Source organism: Leucopleurus acutus, assembly GCF_964270905.1.
Source record: "Leucopleurus acutus genome assembly, chromosome: 6".
NCBI classification, from domain to species: Eukaryota; Metazoa; Chordata; class Mammalia; order Artiodactyla; family Delphinidae; genus Leucopleurus; species Leucopleurus acutus.
In genome coordinates, this window is record NC_139149.1 from 116232465 (window position 1) to 116250764 (window position 18300).

At 58.4% G+C, this 18300-nt stretch overlaps 1 protein-coding gene across 1 annotated transcript in view; it reads right to left on the reverse strand.

The window, feature by feature from the left end:
- The window catches only part of PER2 (period circadian regulator 2), a 40398-nt gene that overhangs the window by 3445 nt on the left and 18653 nt on the right, over nt 1-18300 (reverse strand). Inside the window, exons 8-22 of the mRNA XM_082840890.1 lie at nt 17301-17443; nt 15605-15683; nt 13295-13401; nt 12547-12700; nt 12231-12339; nt 11386-11511; nt 10844-10928; nt 10209-10371; nt 9998-10122; nt 9009-9173; nt 7767-8021; nt 4957-5777; nt 3665-3855; nt 2570-2755; nt 1415-1565 (exon numbers count right to left, since the gene is read on the reverse strand). Coding sequence (XP_082697016.1) covers nt 1415-1565; nt 2570-2755; nt 3665-3855; nt 4957-5777; nt 7767-8021; nt 9009-9173; nt 9998-10122; nt 10209-10371; nt 10844-10928; nt 11386-11511; nt 12231-12339; nt 12547-12700; nt 13295-13401; nt 15605-15683; nt 17301-17443 — 2860 coding nt within the window. The remainder of the gene's footprint in view (nt 1-1414; nt 1566-2569; nt 2756-3664; nt 3856-4956; nt 5778-7766; nt 8022-9008; nt 9174-9997; nt 10123-10208; nt 10372-10843; nt 10929-11385; nt 11512-12230; nt 12340-12546; nt 12701-13294; nt 13402-15604; nt 15684-17300; nt 17444-18300) is intronic.

Sequence of the window (18300 nt, forward strand, 5' to 3'; positions counted from 1 at the left end):
GAGTGAGGGGAGATGGGAGCTGTGGGGAGGGGGTGTCATATTTTAACAGCTTTGCAGCAATTTATTCTGATTGAGAAGGGGCACCGCTGGAAGGGCTCAGAGCTGAGGGGTGATGTGATCTCACTGTAGGGGACAAGGGGGAACAGAGTGCAGTGGGGGGGATACTGTGACAATCAGGTGAAGCAGCACTGTGGCGTGGACCAGGGTGGTGATGCTGGAGGTGATGGGAAGGGGCTGGTTTCCAGCCACCTTGAAGGTCAAGCCAGTAGGACCTGCTAGTGGACTGGATGGGGCACGACAGAAAGAGAGTCCAGAGGGCTGTGGACCAAGCAAGAGGGTGATGGAGTCACCCCTGAGTGGGTGGGAAGACAGTGGGTGGGCTGGCTCTCTCTGAGCATAACCAGGACAGCAGATGAAGTTCGAGAGAGGTGGACGCTAGGGAGTCTCGGCACGGAGACACTACTTTCGGTCAGGAGAGAGCTGACAGCGCCAGAGGGAGTATAGACAGAAGAGGAAGGTGCAAACCCTGAGCCTGGGCGCATCCACACTGATGGGTACAAGAGCGAGGGGCCAAGGGGCCGGGGCCAAGGGAGGGGTGCTCTCAGAGGAGGGCCGGCCGTCGCTGAATGCCGCGAGTGGGTCGGTTAGGGTGAAGACGGAGATGTCAGTGGATTCAGCTGCTGGACCTGGAGGCCTTGACGAGAGCAGCCTCCCGGGCAGTTTTGGTATGGGGGTGCTCTGAGGGGAGTGGGGGAGAGGAGCTGGGGTACAGAGACACCTCTGGGACCCTCGGGAAGGAACAGAGACAGGAGGGGCAGCCTGGTGAGAGTGGGAGGGAGGGTGGGGACCTGCTGTCTCCCTGTTACTTAATGGTCTATGTGGATGTTGAGGGTTTATGACAGAGGAAGTGTATGGGGGGGTGTTTTCACTGGAAACAGAATTGAAAGAAAAAAAATTCAAATTTCAGCATGTGATTGAGACTAGATATTTAGGAGACCTTTTTGGAAACAGTGTTGAAAAGCCATTGGAAGAAAGTTCTTTGAAGGAAACCTAACAGTGTGGTGGTATTTTTTTTTTTTAATGAACTTTTTTTTTTTTTTTTTGCGGCACACGGGCCTCTCACCACTGTGGCCTCTCCCGTTGCGGAGCACAGGCTCCGGATGCGCAGGCTCAGTGGCCGTGGATCACAGGCCCAGCCGCTCCGCGGCATGTGGGATCTTCCCGGACCGGGGCACGAACCCGCGTCCCCTGCATCGGCAGGCGGACTCTCAACCACCGGGCCACCAGGGAAGCCCTTTAATGAACTTTTAATCTTAGAAGTTTTAAATGTACAGAACAGTTGCAAAGACAGCACAGAGCACTCTCATCACAGTGCCTTTTAACGCAAAGTCAGAAAACCCGCTCCAGAGCTCACCGCCACGTCGAAGGCCGCGGGCAGGCCGCCCGACCGCATCCACGGGTGGACGTCCTGCAGCTCCTGCCTCTGCCTGTCTGTGAACCTGGGCTGGAGCCTCTGCAGCACCTTCAGCTTCTCCCTGTCCTCCTGCAGGACCGTTTCTAAATTTCTTCATGAAATATTTAGAAATAGGAGAGCTTTAGAACGTCTCAAGGGCTTTGTTTTTTAAAGAATATACTCGTTTTCTACCAACACTTCCAGTGGTAATCATGTAATTTTAGATGATTTTGTTTAAATTTCCTTTCCATTTAAAACAAATTACCCTACTTAAGGTAACGTCATCTCCCTAGTAGATAGTCTGTAGTTTTTCTATGAAGATGATACACCGAGTTCTGATTTTCATTTCACTTTAGCGCAGCCATGGGAGCCGGGTATCTGCAGACACTTGGTTCTGTGCCCAGGAGGTTCTCACCAGCGAGGTGGTAGGTAGATAAGCCCTCCCCTGCCACCTGCCGACGCTGCCACCTGCCGACGCTGGCCTGCCCCGCAGCAGTCCTGGAGACAGAGCCCTGGGCTCCCCTGGCCCAGAGGCCTGGCTGTTCTGAGCCTCAGGGTTAATCTGTCCTTCCTCCCCCCCATGTCCCTCCACCGAGGGGGCACTGCACAGGGGCATGGACCCTGATAGGTTCCAGGTTCCTTGGAGTGGTCAGAGCTGAGGCACAGACCCAGGTCCCTACAGAGCAGCCAGCAGCCTTGGGCTGATCACCCACCTTGACTCTTGGTTTCTGCATCTCTAAGACAGACAGACAGACAGACAGACAGACAGACAGACAGACAGACACACACACACACACACACACACACACACACACACACATCACCGACCACATAGGGTTGCTGGCAACAGAGCAAAAGAGACGACGTTGGCACGAATGCTTTGTAAACGTCTTGTGACACCGTGGTGGGTCCCCAGAGCCCGTCATCCTGGAGGCCTGTAGCAGGTCACTCTGCGGGCTCTGTGTGGCCAGTGGCACCATCTAGAGGAGCCCTGCTTCTATCTGTGCACTCAGCTCAATCTGAGATAAGGCTCCCAAGGGAAGGCCTCTGGCCTTGTGGTTCTGGGGAAACCTGAACCCAGCCCTTCACTGTCCCGAGCCGCCGGCGAACGGTTACCGCGAAGGCATCTGGTATGCCATCATGACGCTGTCGTCCGTGTCGGCCCCGAGCAGCCAGACGGGGTCCTGGAGGACGTCCTTGAGGCGCTCACTCTCCGCCATGTCCACCTTCACTTTTGCTCTGTGGTTATTCTCTGAGGAGTCGACGCTTCCAAAATACTTGCTGGTGTGACTTGTGTTGCTGCTGCCTTTAAAAACACAAAGCATGGCAGGTCAAAACCTTGACTACTGCGCTGACCTTGCACGCTGTGCTCGTGTAAAGGAACGGCAGCATCACAGAGCTGAAGGGTTTTGTTTGGTAACTGGTGCCTGGGTTGGTGGACCTTCCCTTCTCTTTCCAATTCTCGAGTTGTCTGGGTAATTTAAAAACAGGATATCAGCTGGTACCATGGAGGTGATTCTCTCCTGGGGAGGCCCCGAGGAGTCCAGGTGGGGCTATCTTAGAAGCCGTGCTCTTCTCTCCCAGGCTCACTACCTCCGGACTAAGCCAGGCCACAGAGAAGCCACCCCTGTGAGCGGCAGGCGGCTGTCCCGGAGCGCCTCCCGGCAGGCCTCCCGCAGGGAGAGGGGCCCGCTCACTTCAGGGAAGCGGGGGTCTTACAGTCTGGGGAGAGTGTGTGCTCTTCCCGTGGGGCGGTTCCAGATCACACCTGAACGATCCCGGTCGGTCCACACGCTAGCTTCTCACCAGGGGATCTAACTCAGGAAGGCGAGCCGCTGCCAGCCCTCCCGGCACACCCGGGGAGCCCCAGGGACAGTCCAAGCAGGGCCAGCTGGGGTGGGGGGCCTGCAGTGCCGCTGAGGTCGAGAGCGACGGGCAACAGAGGGAAGTGGGGCGGGCCGGGGCTGCCGTCCGCAAGGGTGGAGCGGGGTAGGAGGAACCCAGCTGCCTGTCTGAACGGCTGAGGGCCCCGAGGAGCTGCTCGGGGTGCAGCTGGATGCCTGCATGTCGGGGCCCTGCCCAAGTCAGCCTGCGGCTTTGGGGTGACTGGCTCCCTGGGGGCCGGAGAGTCAAGGACACGCGAGAATCTTCCAAACACACCTGCCACCTCCCACCCCGCCCTGACTCCCAGGTGCTCCCAGCACCACCTACATACCGGCCGCACTTGCAGATGCATCGCAGCCCAGCGAGCCGGAGCCCAGGGAGTAGGAGGTGGCGGAGGCCCTGCTCCCGGACGGGGCTGAGCCCATGGCCGAGCAGAGGTCCTCGCGCAGCAGGAGGCGCAGCAGGCCGCTGGGCGTGCACAGGGCGTCGCTGCTCTGGCCGTCCTTGGGCTTGTCGCACTTTGGGAACAGGGAGGAGACACCAAGTCAGGTGTCTGGTCTGCACCAGACTCTCAGGGGCACAGCGGGTGCGCCCTCCTTGGACCGCTGGCCCTTCCTCCACGTGCCACATGCGCAGACCCTGTGCTTACTGGGACCACAGCGGGACTCTTGGTAGTGGGATGGATGCCATCTAATTAAATTTAGTTTGGGGAGAGTCCCGCTAAAGACAGCAGCTCTTGGATCCCTGCGGGGGAAGCCCCAGGCTTGCTCCTCCGCCAAGGAGGGCAAATGTCTCCTGCAGCACCCCAAAGCTGCTCCTCGCAGAGGCAGGGCTCTGGCTTCCCGGCTCCCGTGCCCCCAGAGTGGGGACAGGCTTGGACATGAGGGGGGCTTGGCCTGGGAGCGCCCCAACCCTCCAATCCTTGGAACCCAGACTGTAGGCCCGGGAGTCAGGAGGGCAGCAGCCATGCTGGGACAGCCACCCTGTTCCCACTTGCTCTCCCAGGAGCACGGGCAGGGGAGCCCCGCGCAGCTCCTTCCTCGGAGGGCCCACGGATCACACCGCCTCAGCGGGTGCGACCACACTCCGAAGCCCTCAGGACACAGAAGCATTAACTGGAAATCAAACTACAATTTCATTAACCGAGTACGAGTACACGCCAACGTCCCTCAAGACGCGGGAGGATGCACACCCATGGCACTGGCTTCCAGCTCCCTCCTGGCCCTGCTCCTTCACAGTGAGCCGCTCTGCTGCCAGCTGCCCTCCAAGGCGCCTCCGTTCTGACCTTTCACCTGACTGTGCTTTATCCTCGAAGCATTCACTGAAAACCTGGAGGCCCGTGACGACGGGTCACGAAATCACCTGTGGCTATTTGGCGCCTGCATCCGCCAGCAGACAACCCATCTCCCTTTTCCCCTTCAGGTCCCAAGACAATAAAAACTGGTCTGCTCTGACAGGGTCTTTTACCCGGAAAGTGTTATTTCCTAGCACACGTGTTTATGTCGGAATTGAAATGGTCAGTGCAGGGACCACCTGAGGTGAGGATGTTCATGACCCGCCCGAGGCGGCCGCGTTCGCCACCTGCCTTCGTTAGACAAAGGGCATCAGGAGATCCTTACGGTTGGCGGTGCCTCGGGCCGCCGGTCCCAGGATGAGCCAGGCTGGCAGTTGGGCCCTGCTCGCACGGTCTCTGTGGGCCCTGTGGGCCCTGCGGCTGTAGAGCCGCCCTCGGGGGCCTCCTCCAGCTGCAGCAGGCTGAGCTGCAGGGGCGAGCTCCCGCGGGACTGGAAGAGCGGCGGTGAGGTCCTGCCTGCGGACCCCATGGCCGAGGGCAGGGCGGCCTGGGCGGCCACGCGTGACACGGGCAGCCCGCACTCTGCCAGGGCACACGTGTGCGGGTGTTTGGGGGATGAGGTCCGACCAGGGAACTCAGGCTGCGAGGCAGGAATCACCTCGGACGGCAAGTTCGGCTGGCCGGGGAAGAAAGCTGGGGGCAGGCTCGGGGTCACCGGGGAGAAGGAGCAGCTGGGTAAGACCAAGGCCACGACCGGGGGCAAGGGGCCGGCAGACGGTGGGGGCTGGACCGCGAACTCGCGCTGGGTGTCCACGGGCAGCGCGAGGCCGGCATGGGGAGTTCCGGGTGCCGCTGCCACGGTCCCTGGAGCTGGCACTATCCCCGGGGCTGGAAACATGGGCAGGGAGTAAGCGGGCACCGGGGTGGGGAAGGGCATCGTGGGGCAGCTGGACTGGGATGTGTCCGACGGTGACCAGGCGGTGGCATTCAGGCCCACCAGCGGCAGCCGCTGGGGCGGGGGCCCCCCGGACCCAGGGCTCCCCGAGGAGTCTTGAGGCTTGACCCGTTTGGACTTAAGTTTTCTGTTCTTCCCCGTTTTTTTCCAAGATGAATCTATTCCAGAGGTATTTCTTAGTCCGGGAGCAGCTAAAATAATGGGAAAACAAGAGTTAAAACGTAAAAATTATGTCATGTTTCCTGTTACGTCAATTTTCAGAGATTTGTAGGACCTCAGAAACCTGAAGGCGCCTCCCAGTTCAACAGTGAGTCCCACCCTCCCCATCGCCAGCCACCACCCGGTCTTCCCGGATCCTCAGGAAAGTGAGAAAAATCAGGGCAAAACGTTAGGTTTTCATAAAACTAGATTCAATCCATTTAAAGGACCACCCTTTGTTGCGAGATCACATTCCTTGCTTTCTTCTCATATTAAAATGCCGTTTCTTTCATGAAGTAATAGTGATAAGTGGCATCAAGAAGGTTTTATTTGTCCAGAACAGTAAGAAAGCTGGAAGTCGACGCTATTCCCCAAGGGCGGTTTGTGACACCTTAGAGGCAGAACCGCTGGTCTCATCTAACCTTATCTGTCAGTGTTACGAGCTTCATCGCTGCTGTTCCTAAAAAGAGATGTTTCCTGCTTAGAAAGCTTGTGATTCCAGCCCAGTGAAGTCAAAGGGCCGCTCGCCCTTGGAACCAAGGTCTTCCTCTCTGACGATGAGCACTGCTGAGAGGGCCTTTCTCAGGAGACTGGAGGGGCTCCACCCAGTCACATAAGGGACCCTGGGCATGTCCCCCCCCACCTCCCCTGGGCACCGGCCGGCGCTGGGAGTACTGTGGGCTCGGGGGTCATGCCGAGCTGGGGGGGGAGGGTGGGGTGGGCAATGGAACGGGTCCCAGGAACCTCAGCTTCTCCTCTCCTGTCACAGAGGGTAACTCTGGGCTCCTGCAGCAGGTGTCCGAGGACATCCCCTGGCGGCCGTGCCACACACACAAATGGGCCAGCCCAAAGCAGACTGCTAAGCGGGTGGAGGTTTTGCCATTCAGCCTCTGCCTGAGGCTGAATTTCCTACAGGAAATCTGCCCCCTACTGGGACCCGGAGCTACAGTACTGGGCTCCTGGGATGCCACACCAGGGTCTGGGAGGGGCTGCTGTGGACAGCTGTGCAGTCTGTGCACTGCACAAAATGTGTGGCCAAGGGGGCAAGAGGGGGCTGGAATTCTACGGTGGTGTGGACACCGTTTCCTGATTTCCACAGAGGTTCCCGATGTGCTGGCAGTAACCCTGGGTCTGGGGATAAACTCCTTAAGGAGTGTGTCAGCCTCTCACTTCTGGGACATCTGTTTCGGTGTGTCTGCCCAGAGACCAGGGGGAGTTGGGTCCTCATGGTGTGTGTCCCCTGGGCTCACTAGCTCTCAGCTCTGATCCCTGTGTCACGGCCTGGGAGCCCAGGGAAGAGGCAGCATCTCTTACCAGCTTGGCCTTGTCAGTGGGGCCTGGGAAGGTGGCTGGGGGTTGGGAGCCAGGCTCCTGGACCAGAAAAGGGGCAGGGAAGCTCGTCTGTTCCACTTCATCCCTTGCCCGTTGACCACCTGATGGCTCTCAGCCTAAAGGGCAGCTTCACGCACCCCTGGGCTCTGTCGGGCCTGGAGTCGGCAGCCTGGCCCTGAGGCCGATCCGCCGGGAGCGTACGTGCTCTGGGGAGGAGGGCGCCATTCCCTCCTACGGTGTCGTCCGGGGCTTGACACCAAACGCCCCGTCAGTGCCATCTCCTTCTCTGGGCGGTGCATTAGCCCAGCTGGTCCTCTGAGGGTCCTGTCTGGGTGGGAAGGTGGGGTAGGGTCTCTTGCCCCTCAGAGTCACCCAGGCAAGAAATGTCTGGCATGGCAGCACTGCAACTGCCCGCCCTGCATTCCACAGGGGGCTGGGCTGGGACTGTCACCACTATTTACAGCACTGCTCCCTTGGGAACACAAAGTGACATCCTTGAGAACATCACTGGTCAAGTTCCAACAGCTTCTTACAAACCCACGTGTCCCAAACTGGGGACGTTTCGCCTTCTGAAAGCAGCGCTAGGTTCAGTAACATTAAGAATAAAGTTAAAAAATAAATCCCCTTTTAGCTCAGGTATTACCACTTACCTCTTTCACTCGACTGCCCCTTGCATCTGTCTTGTGAGTAGTAATGGCAGCGAGACTGGAAGACACTGAGCTTTCTTATTTCTCTGAACTTTAGCAGGAAACTCTGCTCCTCCCTCTGGGTGTGGGCGGCCAGCACTTCCTTGGTGAGGCCCAGCTTCCGGAAGGGCCCCTGCTCGTGGCCGAGGCCGCAGGGCAGCACGGAGCCCGCCAGGCAGTCCAGAGACCCGGGCCCACTGGCAGCATCTCCCACCATCTCTGTAACAGAAGACGCACAGCTCTCATCTGCAAGGGCCCTTCTATTTTAAAACGGCTGAAAAAATGCACACTGCACCTATGAAGAATAGAAATCATTCGCACAGAAGATTCCTTCACGATGCCCACAGCATGGGGATAAGATTCCTTCACGATGCCCACAGCATGCCCACAACATGATGTATTTGTTTAGCTTTCTGAGAAAGTTAATGACAAAAGGGGTAGGAAGCCCCATGACCCAGGGGCTCCGGGATCAGTCCTCTAAATTGGGGCACCTCGGGGGGTTTTCAGCCTCTGACGCTGAAGACACTCCAGGCTGTCTTGTGCTTTCAGAGCAAGAGGCTAGGCTGGTGCACAGCCTCATCCTGGCTCAGCATCGCGGGCTTGACAGTGTGGCCAGTGGGACTGCGGGTGCAGACAGGATGGGGCGGGTGGGGCCACAGCCCGTCCTGGAAGGGGTTGGACATTGACTCTCTGATGTGTACTTCGGCCCTCATCACGCCCCCCTTCCAAGCAAAGAACGAATTCAGGATTCGTTTTACTCGTGGTATCTGAAGAACAGCTCAGTGTGACACCCTTGGTTGTCCTGCTATTACGACCCGCACTGGCTCCTGTCCTCACATGGGGAGGGCACGGCTTGTAATCCCATCCAAGGAAGCGGGATGCTGGGCGGGGGCTCGTCCCCAGGCTTCTCTCGGCACCAACGAAGGGGGAGTCCTGGGACCCCTGCTTGGTCCTGGGAGGCCCCTCCGTATCGACACCTGAGCAGACACCTGTCACAGGTGGAGCCAGAGCGCAGCGGGGGCAGGACAGGTGTGGCCACCCCCGCCCGGCATTGCACGGATTTCCTGCACCCCTGTCACTGGGCTGTGTAGCTACCTCCACACTTGGATAAACTTAAAGAGAATCTGAGGACGGCAGTCGAAGCTTCTCATCTCTATCGTTCAAGTCCGATTCCTCCTGACATCACCCGAGGAGCAGCGCGCGTACCGAGCTCAGGCTGCGGCTTCTTGTCGCCCACGTGGACGATGGTGCTGCTGTAGCTGCACTGGCTGGTGAGGGACACCACGCTCTGTGCCTTGCTGGGCAGCGTCAGCGAGGTCAAGTGCGTGCTCACGTCCGTGTGGCTGTTCACCTTGAAGGGTGACGCGGTCTCTTTATAAGGGAAAATGGAAGCAAGACACAAAAATGTGATAAAAACGAACTGTGGGGATACGCCGCGTGGAGGCCTAGGTGGTGCCCCAGTACCAGGGGCAGGGGTGGGGGGCAGCTGCAAGTCTGCACACGTCCTGGCAGGTGACACTGTGTCCTCAGGTGTTTATTCACGGGGGATGGCGGAGAGGAGGAGATTCTGAAGTGGGAACGCCGCCGCCCTGACCTCCTGAGTCCTTTGGGAGGAGGGAGGCGGCAGGTGGCAGGTGACCGCGGTGCCCTGGGTCAGGGCCTCTGCCGTGGGCCTGCAGGGAGGGCCGCCCGGCAGTCAGGAGCCCGTCTGCTGAGTGCAGGCAGGCAGGTGGCGCTCCCTCCCTGCGGGCTGGGCCAGACTCCACCAGGGCACGGCTGTCCGGTTGCCTGGGCTTCCCGTCTACAATGGGAGACCCTACTTCTGATCCTGGTGGCGGCCGCCAGCAACGCCCTCATGTTTGAAGGGCCTGAGGTCTCATCTGACTCGTGGGGTCACTGACCGTCAGAGGCCAGGCCTCCTCTGAGACGCCCAAGAATGACAGCCCGAGAGGCCCCGGCCTCCAGCAGCCCCGCAGGATCCTACCCTCAAAGTCCAGGACCACCTTTATCTCCAGCTCATAAGAAGTTCTGAGCTACTCCGGTCATGTAAAAAATAGCCTATACCCTAATACCGTGTCCCTGAAGCCGCTCAGAATCCACCTGGAAAAAGGGGCTCCAGGACCTCAAATAACGCCTGATCCCACCAGAGAGGGTCTAAGTTATCCCGCAGTTAACAGCTCAAACGAACCAGGTACCTGTGGCATGTGGCCCGGGGCCGGCGGTGGCCTCGCGCTTGTCGCTGGCCTTCCGCGTGGGGAGGTGTGCCGGGAACTCACACTTCCTCTTCAGGGTGGTGGCCTTGCTGCAGCTCTCCAGGTACCTGTGGGCGGGTGATAAAGGGCTTCATGTAACAGAGAGCCCCACAGCGTGAGCAGCTGGGTGGGGAGGGAGGCCAGAGGGCTGCACCTGACGACACTGTCCAGGCAGCTGATCTGCTGGTAGGAGCCCGCGAGCGGGCTCTTGAAGGCCAGCTCCTCAGGAAGGCCGGCCTCGCGCAGGCTGGCCCTGGAGCGGTCCTTTTCCGTGGCTGCAAGAGCTTTCATCTGAGCCGGGGAACTGCTCTGCATTTCTGGAGGAACGACAACATTGTTTTTTCAGTTAATCCTTATTTTCCCCGGAGTACACTCTATACTTACAAAGCACTTTAATTCTACCTAAAGATAAGGCTGGGGCCTCAGAATACGCTTCATGGACGCAGAGACCCTGAGACGGCCTGCTATTCATGCAGCACTGCTATGCCATCCGCAGGGGGGCCTGGGGGGCGCTCTCTCTGCGGCACTCGGTCCGGCCTGTCCCCAGGGTCAGGGACTCAGCAGTGGGAAAAGTCAGTTCTTCACTTGAACTCCTGAAACTTTCAGGGCCAATAAGATCACAGGCGCCTTATGGTCAGTCGACGCTCCCTGCCTTGGGGAGGGTCGGTCTTTTCAAACATGACTTGGCGGGAATAACAATTGTAACCATAATTGCCGGCAGTACAGCTTTCCGTCTCCTCGCCTCACCACGCTGAAGTCTCACTAAGGAAATGCTGGATCATTTGTTACCTGCAGCAGACGCGTTCTTTTGTTCTCCAGATTCATCCGGACAAGGGCTTTTGCTTTTGACCTTCTTACCATTTTTACAAATCTCCTGGAAGAAAAACACATCATTCACCCTGGGAGACCCCACAGCCTTTGCCCCACCCTGGAAAGAGAAAAGCAGGATTAATCGCAGCAACAGCAGCAAGTTCTGAATGAGACCTGAGAGGCAGAACTAGAGACAGCAGATTTTACGATTCGGAAGAATAAGAAGTAAAGGGAATGGCAGGTTACACTTTCTTCTTTCTAACCCTAACCCTACAGTTAACTCCTCACTTTTGCTTGATTGGCCTGTTAAATAATTTTCACCTGAACCTCTAGCCAGTCTGTGGCTGCCTCCACCCTTTCGAAGTTACACAACAAGTCCCAGGTGAGCCAAGTTCAGAGCAGCCAGGAGCAGGTGAGGTCGGAAAGGCTCGGCCCCAGCGAGGGCTGTTTCTAAAGTGCTCAGACATTTGAGTCACAGATGACAGACAGAGAGGGACAGAGGGGGACAGAGGGGCACGTACGGCTCTCCTCCGGCAGGGGTCCTCCTGGCCGGTGCATTCGCTGGAGGAGGTCTGGCTCAGGAGGTGTTCGTGGGACCCGCTGCTGCCCAGGCTCCCGTAGCCGCTGGAGCTGCTGTGTGGGACAGGCTGGGGAGACAGCAACAGAAGGACTCTGGACGGGCCGGGGCGCGCCCGCCTTCTCTCAGAGGCGCCGCGACCTGCCTGGGGGCCCTCGGCGGGGACCAGGTGGGGCCGGGCTTGGAGCCAGGGTCAGGCTGCAGTGGGCTCCCAGGCTCCACCCACGGGGCTGGTCCTGGATCCCAATCCCCAGGAGACTCCACCAACAGGGAGTCCATGGCCACGGGGCTTGGAAACAAAACAGGGTGCCTGACGGTTCCCGCAGCCCCCGGAACCGAGAGGCAAGAGGCCACTCCTCGTGGGGCCAACGTGCTTGCAGGAATCTGTCTTGAGTGCTGTGTCCCCAGGGACAGGGAGGGGCGTCCTCAGTTCCCCCTGGGGCCACCGCGACGTCCCGTGTTGCAGGGATGCCCCTGCCCCCTTCCACCCACAGGGGTCACGTGTGGGCTGGCGCCTGGGACGTGGGGACTGGGCTGGGGTGCGCCCTTCAGCCACTTGCCCAGAGCTGTGGTTCACAGATGCCCTGAATGTGCGAGGCGGGGGCAGCCCCCATGCGGGCAAGGCCCACGCGGGTGGGACAGAGACCACCACCATGCGCAGCAGGGCGCAGGGCAGAGCTGGAAGGAGGAGAAGGGCCTGAGAACGGGGGGTGGGGGGCCCCCAGGCCGCAGGGCAGCTCTGGGCTGCCTGCGGGGGCAGGAGGGAGGGCGTGCAGGCAGCACACCCACCTGCAGCAGCAGCCGGTGGATCTGCTCCATGAGCTCCTGGGTGCCGGGCTGCAGGGCCTTCTCCTCCACGTGCGTCTGAGCCGAGAACACATCCTCATTCAAAGGCCCCCTGCGTGGTTTTCATTTGTCTCTGTGAGTCGGGGCCCCGCCCTCCTCTCTGCAGACCCCCAGCCCGCCACCTGCCTCCCCCCCTTCACTGCTCTGCCTGAACAAGGCTGGGGCCCCCCAGGGGGCAGGGGGCAGGTCAGCACAAGCACGTGGTGGGAGGTGACCGGGGTCCTGGTCTCCCAGCCCCCCGGGCACTGGGGGCACTCACACCCTGACTCTGTGTCTCCCGATGACGAAGGAGATCTGCCTGCTCCACGGGTTGATGAAGCTGGACCAGCTGGTGTCCAGCGTGACGTACTCCCCGTTCCGGGCACGGAACCGGATGGGGGAATAGTCAAAAGGCTGCCCGCCGGACTGCACGACTAGGAGAGCGAAAACAGAGTTCAGGGAGCAAAGAGATTCAACCGGTGTTCGCGGTACAAGAAAAGACACGTGGAGATGCACTTGATTCTGGAATCATCTGAAAACTTAGGAGGTGCCAATACCTCTTCAAAGCCACCACTTTCAATCTCCCATCTTGCTTTAAATTGCGACCGGGGACTGTTTGCGGCAGTGTCCTTACACGTTTTAGGACACACTTCCCTTTGAGCCTCACAGGTCTGCTGCCAGTGGGACGCTCAGTGTCACCTGTGTCGGTGAGGCCTGGGCTTGCTGGGGACACGTGTCGTCCAGCCCCTGGCCTGGGCAGACCACCCCCCAACCCCCCACGGCAGCTGACCCTGTCTCTCCTCCTCCCGCCTGCTGCCGAAGCCAATGGTAAAAGATGAGAGGCCGAGGACTCGGGCCGAGGGCGACTCTCAACCAACCGACAGCGCCGGGACTCAGGCAGGGGGCGGGGCACCCCTTGCCCGCAGCCCACTGGACCCCACCCGATGGGTGCTGACCTCGGGAAGACACCCCCAGAGTGCGCTAGCTTTGTCCGTGCCCCCGGGAAGGACCGTGAGAAGGGGACCTACTCTTTTTGTGGATGGCAAGCATCAGAGGCCTGTCGCTGGGGTGCAGCTGCACGAGCACAGGGGTCTCGATCAGGTCCTGGGGCAGGTGGCCCAGGAGGGGGACCGCCCTGCAAAGCAAGTGCACACAGGGTCACGGCTGCGCTTCAGGACACGAGCCAGAACGCAGCCTCCAAACGGGGCAGCCGACCACCTCCAGGAACGAGTCCGACTCCAAATTCCCCAAAGACCAAAACGTGGGTCTCATGCTAACAAAGAAACGGTTAGTCTTCTAACTAATTAGCAAACAGGCGACGGCAGCATCGCCGAGGGTCTGCGATAGGAAATAAGGCCCTACAAGTGCCTGCCCGTTACAGGCTCAGTGCTCTAGCTCTGCATCTATTTCCTGAATCAATCAGGACAATGTTGTTTTCTTCTCCTAAGACCTTTTTCTTGTTTTGTGTCGTTCGTGAGTTTGGCTAGATGTGGCCTGACATGGACTTTTTTTTTTTAACAAGTTTGCTGGGACCAGGAAAACCCCGCCCATGTGCGTCTTTTCCAGCTCAAGGTGTTCTGCTCCAGCTCTAAGTGTGGTCGCTGTGTCCGGTCCAATTGACCACGGCTCCCCAGGAGTGGCCACCACTGGCTGGGGACCTTCGCTCTGTGCCCGTCAGGGCTTCCCTGGGAGCTGTTTTCTTTCTGGGCAATGTCTTGCACTGAACTTCTGTAGTCCCCCTTCCCTCTGTCGTGTCCCGTCCCCTCTGTGTGTCCAGCACCTTCTGCCGTCCCCGCTCAGTTGCCGTCCCCGCTTCTGAGCTGCAGCTCGGCCTTCCCCTTCTCAGGCCCGTCTTCTTTCATCCCAACAGCTGTTTTCCCAAACCCTTCTGTTCTGGTGGAGGATGTCCTCCTGCATCGCTAGAGTGAAGGCTGCCTGTTCTGTGAGGGGTGGAACTTCCTCACGGGCCCGGCGCCATTCCTGGATTCCCTCCTCGTCTGAGGCATGCTCTCTGGGCCTCGTGTCTTCCTTTGCACAGGATGTACAGAATGTCCCTGGCCAAGGCCTGGCCGGAGGAGAGGGGGGAGCCCCGGCCAGCCTGGGCTCGTGGGCTGGGCTGCCCACTGGGCTTTGCTGAGGAAGGCTCTGCAGCCTGCTGGCTTGTAACGACCTGCTCACCAGCCCTCCTGTACACAAATGAGTGGGCACCTGGGGCAGCTGCAGACAGGAGTTCTTAAGTCTTTTGGAGGAATAAAAATTATCCTGGGATTGCTACACAAATGCAGCTCCCAGTCCCCCACCTCCAAGATCTTGTTGGGCAGGGCTGGGCGGGGCCTGGGAACCTGCACCCGACGCTGTCCCTCCGGAGATTCTGCCGCAGGTGGCCGGCAGGGCACACCTGAGCAGTCAGGGGCTGGTGGAGGCTGAGGGGCCCTGGCTGCCCAAGAGCAGAACTTGTCCAGCAGGCCCCGTGGCCTGCATCCGAGGGGGCACCTCGTGTCCCAGGCCAGGTGCAGGCTGCGAGGAGGTCCCGACCCTCCACGGATGCCACTGCACGAAGCCCAGCGTGTTTCCCGTGTGTCTTCCCAGGAGACTCCTCCCTGATCACGCCGGCAGTCGCGGCATTCTCTGCGTCTTCGTGCGTCTGCCAGGAGCCAGGGGAGTCACACAGGGCCCCTGACCCGATGCCAGAGAACCCAGAGCCCTCTCAGAATGGTCAGTGCTCCCGACTCCAGTGGGGCCATGGGCACCAGCTACAGCACCCTGGGTGGGAGACGCAGGAGGGGAGTCCGAGTGGGCTCTGGGCAGAGGTACGAGGTGGCCCCCTCCCTGTAGCAGCCTGTGGCATGCAGGCTGGAAGATGCACTTGTGCTGGGATCCTGCCAAGGGTGTCCTAACACTGCCCCAGGCACACGGTCCCTGGTTGTACCAGCCTTTACTCATGTGCCCAATTTTTGAAACGGGTTTATTAAACAAGGTAATAAAGACAGGCTCAGTTAGAATGATGACCAGCTCCCTAGAATGCCCCATCTACACAGCCTCCATACCTTAGGAGGTTTTCAGTGTAATTCCATAATTATCTCATTGTCTACGTATAATTAAATGTTTTAATTGATTATTACACATAACATGCAGCCTTAGCTTTAGCTAAACAGCTTCAGCGTCAAAAACATGAAAATTGATCGAGCTTTATTTAGTTATTAAGTAACTACCACGATAATGCTGAAACACAAAGTATCTGGGGAGAGGGGCGACCGGCTGCAGACGCGATACTGACTCCAAGGCCAGGACCGCGGCAGAGGCGAGCGCTGGCAGGGGGACGGCGCCGCATCGCTTACCTTTCATCCACGTCCTGGAACAAACAATTTGGTGAATGTGTGGTCGTAAAAATTCTCTTTTCAGGAGGGATTCTAGGGGCTGAAAGAAAAGAATTTTGCACGGATTTCTGATTCTAAGACATACGTACTTTATGTAGTCATACTACAACTACTGGAAAACACCATGTGTTGATAGATTCAGAATGACGGGTAGCTAGAGAAAGAATTAACAGTGGACTCTGAACAACAGAGCACGTACTGAAGGGTGAAGAACAGACCCTACGCTTGGTGACCACCAGCCAGGCTTCTCAACTTCTTAGTGGACCAGTTTTAGTCTAGAAAGCTAGGGATTGCCATGTTAGCAGAATCACGTGGTGAGGTTTAGGCTTCTTTCAGCAAAATCCTGCTGGAAGGCCGTCTTCATGATGTTTAAGATCCAACAATAGTGAACTGAACAGATTATATTTTTTAAAGGAGTAAAGTATTTGGATTCAAAATTCCCAGCAAATGTCATTGCATTGGGACTTCACAGTTTCTAAGGTGGGCAGAGGTGATAAGAGTAATTTTCATAAAGGAAGTCACATACGCAGAATTTTCCTCAACTACCAAATTCATGGGCAAAACATTCAAAATTCCAAAACTTTTCATTCTTGAAGGAGACGCTGATCATTTTGGGGAATAACGTGCTGAGATCTGAGTAACCCCTCTAAACCTTTACTGAATATTTAGAAGAGAATGTTCTATATGTGGGAATCCAGCAAACATCTGAAAGAAACTCATATACCTAAAACATTTCTATCACTTTTAAGAAATGCCTTTTTAAAAAAGACATCATTAACCACTGAGAGACAATTATAAGTACAATTAAACCTGGACTAAACTGGACCCCTGTGGTTCAGGACTTACAGATGGCCCTGCTTCCAGAGAATTTTGAAATCTTGTGACTTGCTGAGTCGCCATGGCGAGGACCTAGGTTCCTGGCCAGGTCTCGTGGCCAGCACGAGGCAGTGCCACGAGAAAGCCTATGAGAAGGGGCTGCTGGGAGGATACCAGCAGCGTGGCAAAGCGCCTTGGGTCCTTTGGGAGGGGTGGCCTGAAGAGCCAGCAGGTCCAGAAAAGGATACCAGGTGAGGTAAGCCTGCTGTGACGACTGGGTTTCTACAGGCAGAGGTGGAGGGGAGGAGCCCTAGCGGAGGAAACAGCAGGACAGAGACTGGGGGTCAGGGGAACGCTGGGCTCTGGAGGCTCCACAGCTGGTCCGCAGAAGCCAGGCCGTACCAGAGGGCGGGACATCCAGCAGGAGGTGGGATGGACCAAGGTGAGCAGGGAGGAATGCCCAGCACTTATTCTTAGGTGGTGGCTGCTTTGGGGTTCCGCACCTCAGAGGCCGGGGAGTGCGAGGACAGAAGGGACGTGGGCCCTGGACCCATCGAGGCTACGTGGACGGAAGGCCGTGGCCAGGGAAAGGTGAAGGCATCCACGGTCCAGTGACGGGCTGGACCCAGGTGAGAGATGCCAGGGCCCGGAGCCTTTGGCCGACAAGGGGAGGTGGTGTGGATGGGACTACAGGGAGGGCAGGTGACAAAGGTGGGTGCCAAGCCTTGAGGGAGATGGAGGCCCTGCCCGAGGCTGGGGAGAGGCAGGGGCCGGGAGCCCACCTCACACACGTATGTGAACCACGGGAGGAAGGGAGGGAGTGGCCTGGGCCAGCCGTTACCTTCGTAGCCCGAGTGCACCCTCTCTGCCAGCAGCACGCAGCACAGCTGGCTCTCGGTGCCCTGCTGGTCGCGCACCTGGGCCAGGTAGGGCGTCATGCGGAACGGGTGGTAGCGGATTTCGCTCTCGTGGTTTTTGCCGACACTGCAGAGGAGGGCACGATGAGAGGTTTGGGATTACGACCGAAGGAGTCATCCTTTATTGCTGGTTACCTCTCCCCCAGCGACAGCGGTTATGTCTCAGCAATCCTTTTATTTATTGCATGGACGCCTGCAGAGCAGAGCCAGGCCCCTCACCTGGGGACCCAGGCCGAGCCGGACGTGCTCCCTCGGTCTGTGGTCTGTGCCTCTGTCCCGCCCGAGGGTCTGGAACCCCCAACCTCGCTCCTCTGTCCTCACCCTCAGACGTCCGGTGACAGTGAGGGGTCAATTGGAGAGTCACCGGCCTGAGTCATGGGTGCTTCGGGGGCCCTTCTCTGGAGTAGTTTGCACTTTAATTGGGGCGAGGATGCTGCTCCAACAGTGGGGTCCCAGCCCCAGCTTCCGAGGGTGCCAGTGTCTGGCCAGGGTCCCTCCTGATACCGCAGCTGGATGCTCAACTGGTCACTCGACTTGGGGCCAAAAACCTGTTGGGAAAGCTATGGGGCTCTCCCTGAGAAAAGGTACACTCGAACCAAAGGCCACACATGCTTCTGGGGTCCTCGCGGACCACGGGGTTCATGCCTTCCCAGGTGGGGGCTGCCAGCCAGTTTCCTGGGTCACGGACAGCAAGTCCGGGCTCCCCAGGCCGACACTCCCCCCAGGAGCAGGCAACGCTCCAGCGTTGGCCAGGCTGTCTTAATATCTTGTGCACATTTAAAACACGGCCCGGGAACTCCCTGGCGGTCCAGTGGCTGGGTCTCGGCGCTTTCACTGCCGGAGACTGGGTTCAGTCCCGAGTCAGGGAACTAAGATCCCACAAGCCAAGTGACGCCCCCCCTCCCCAAACAAAACAAATAACTC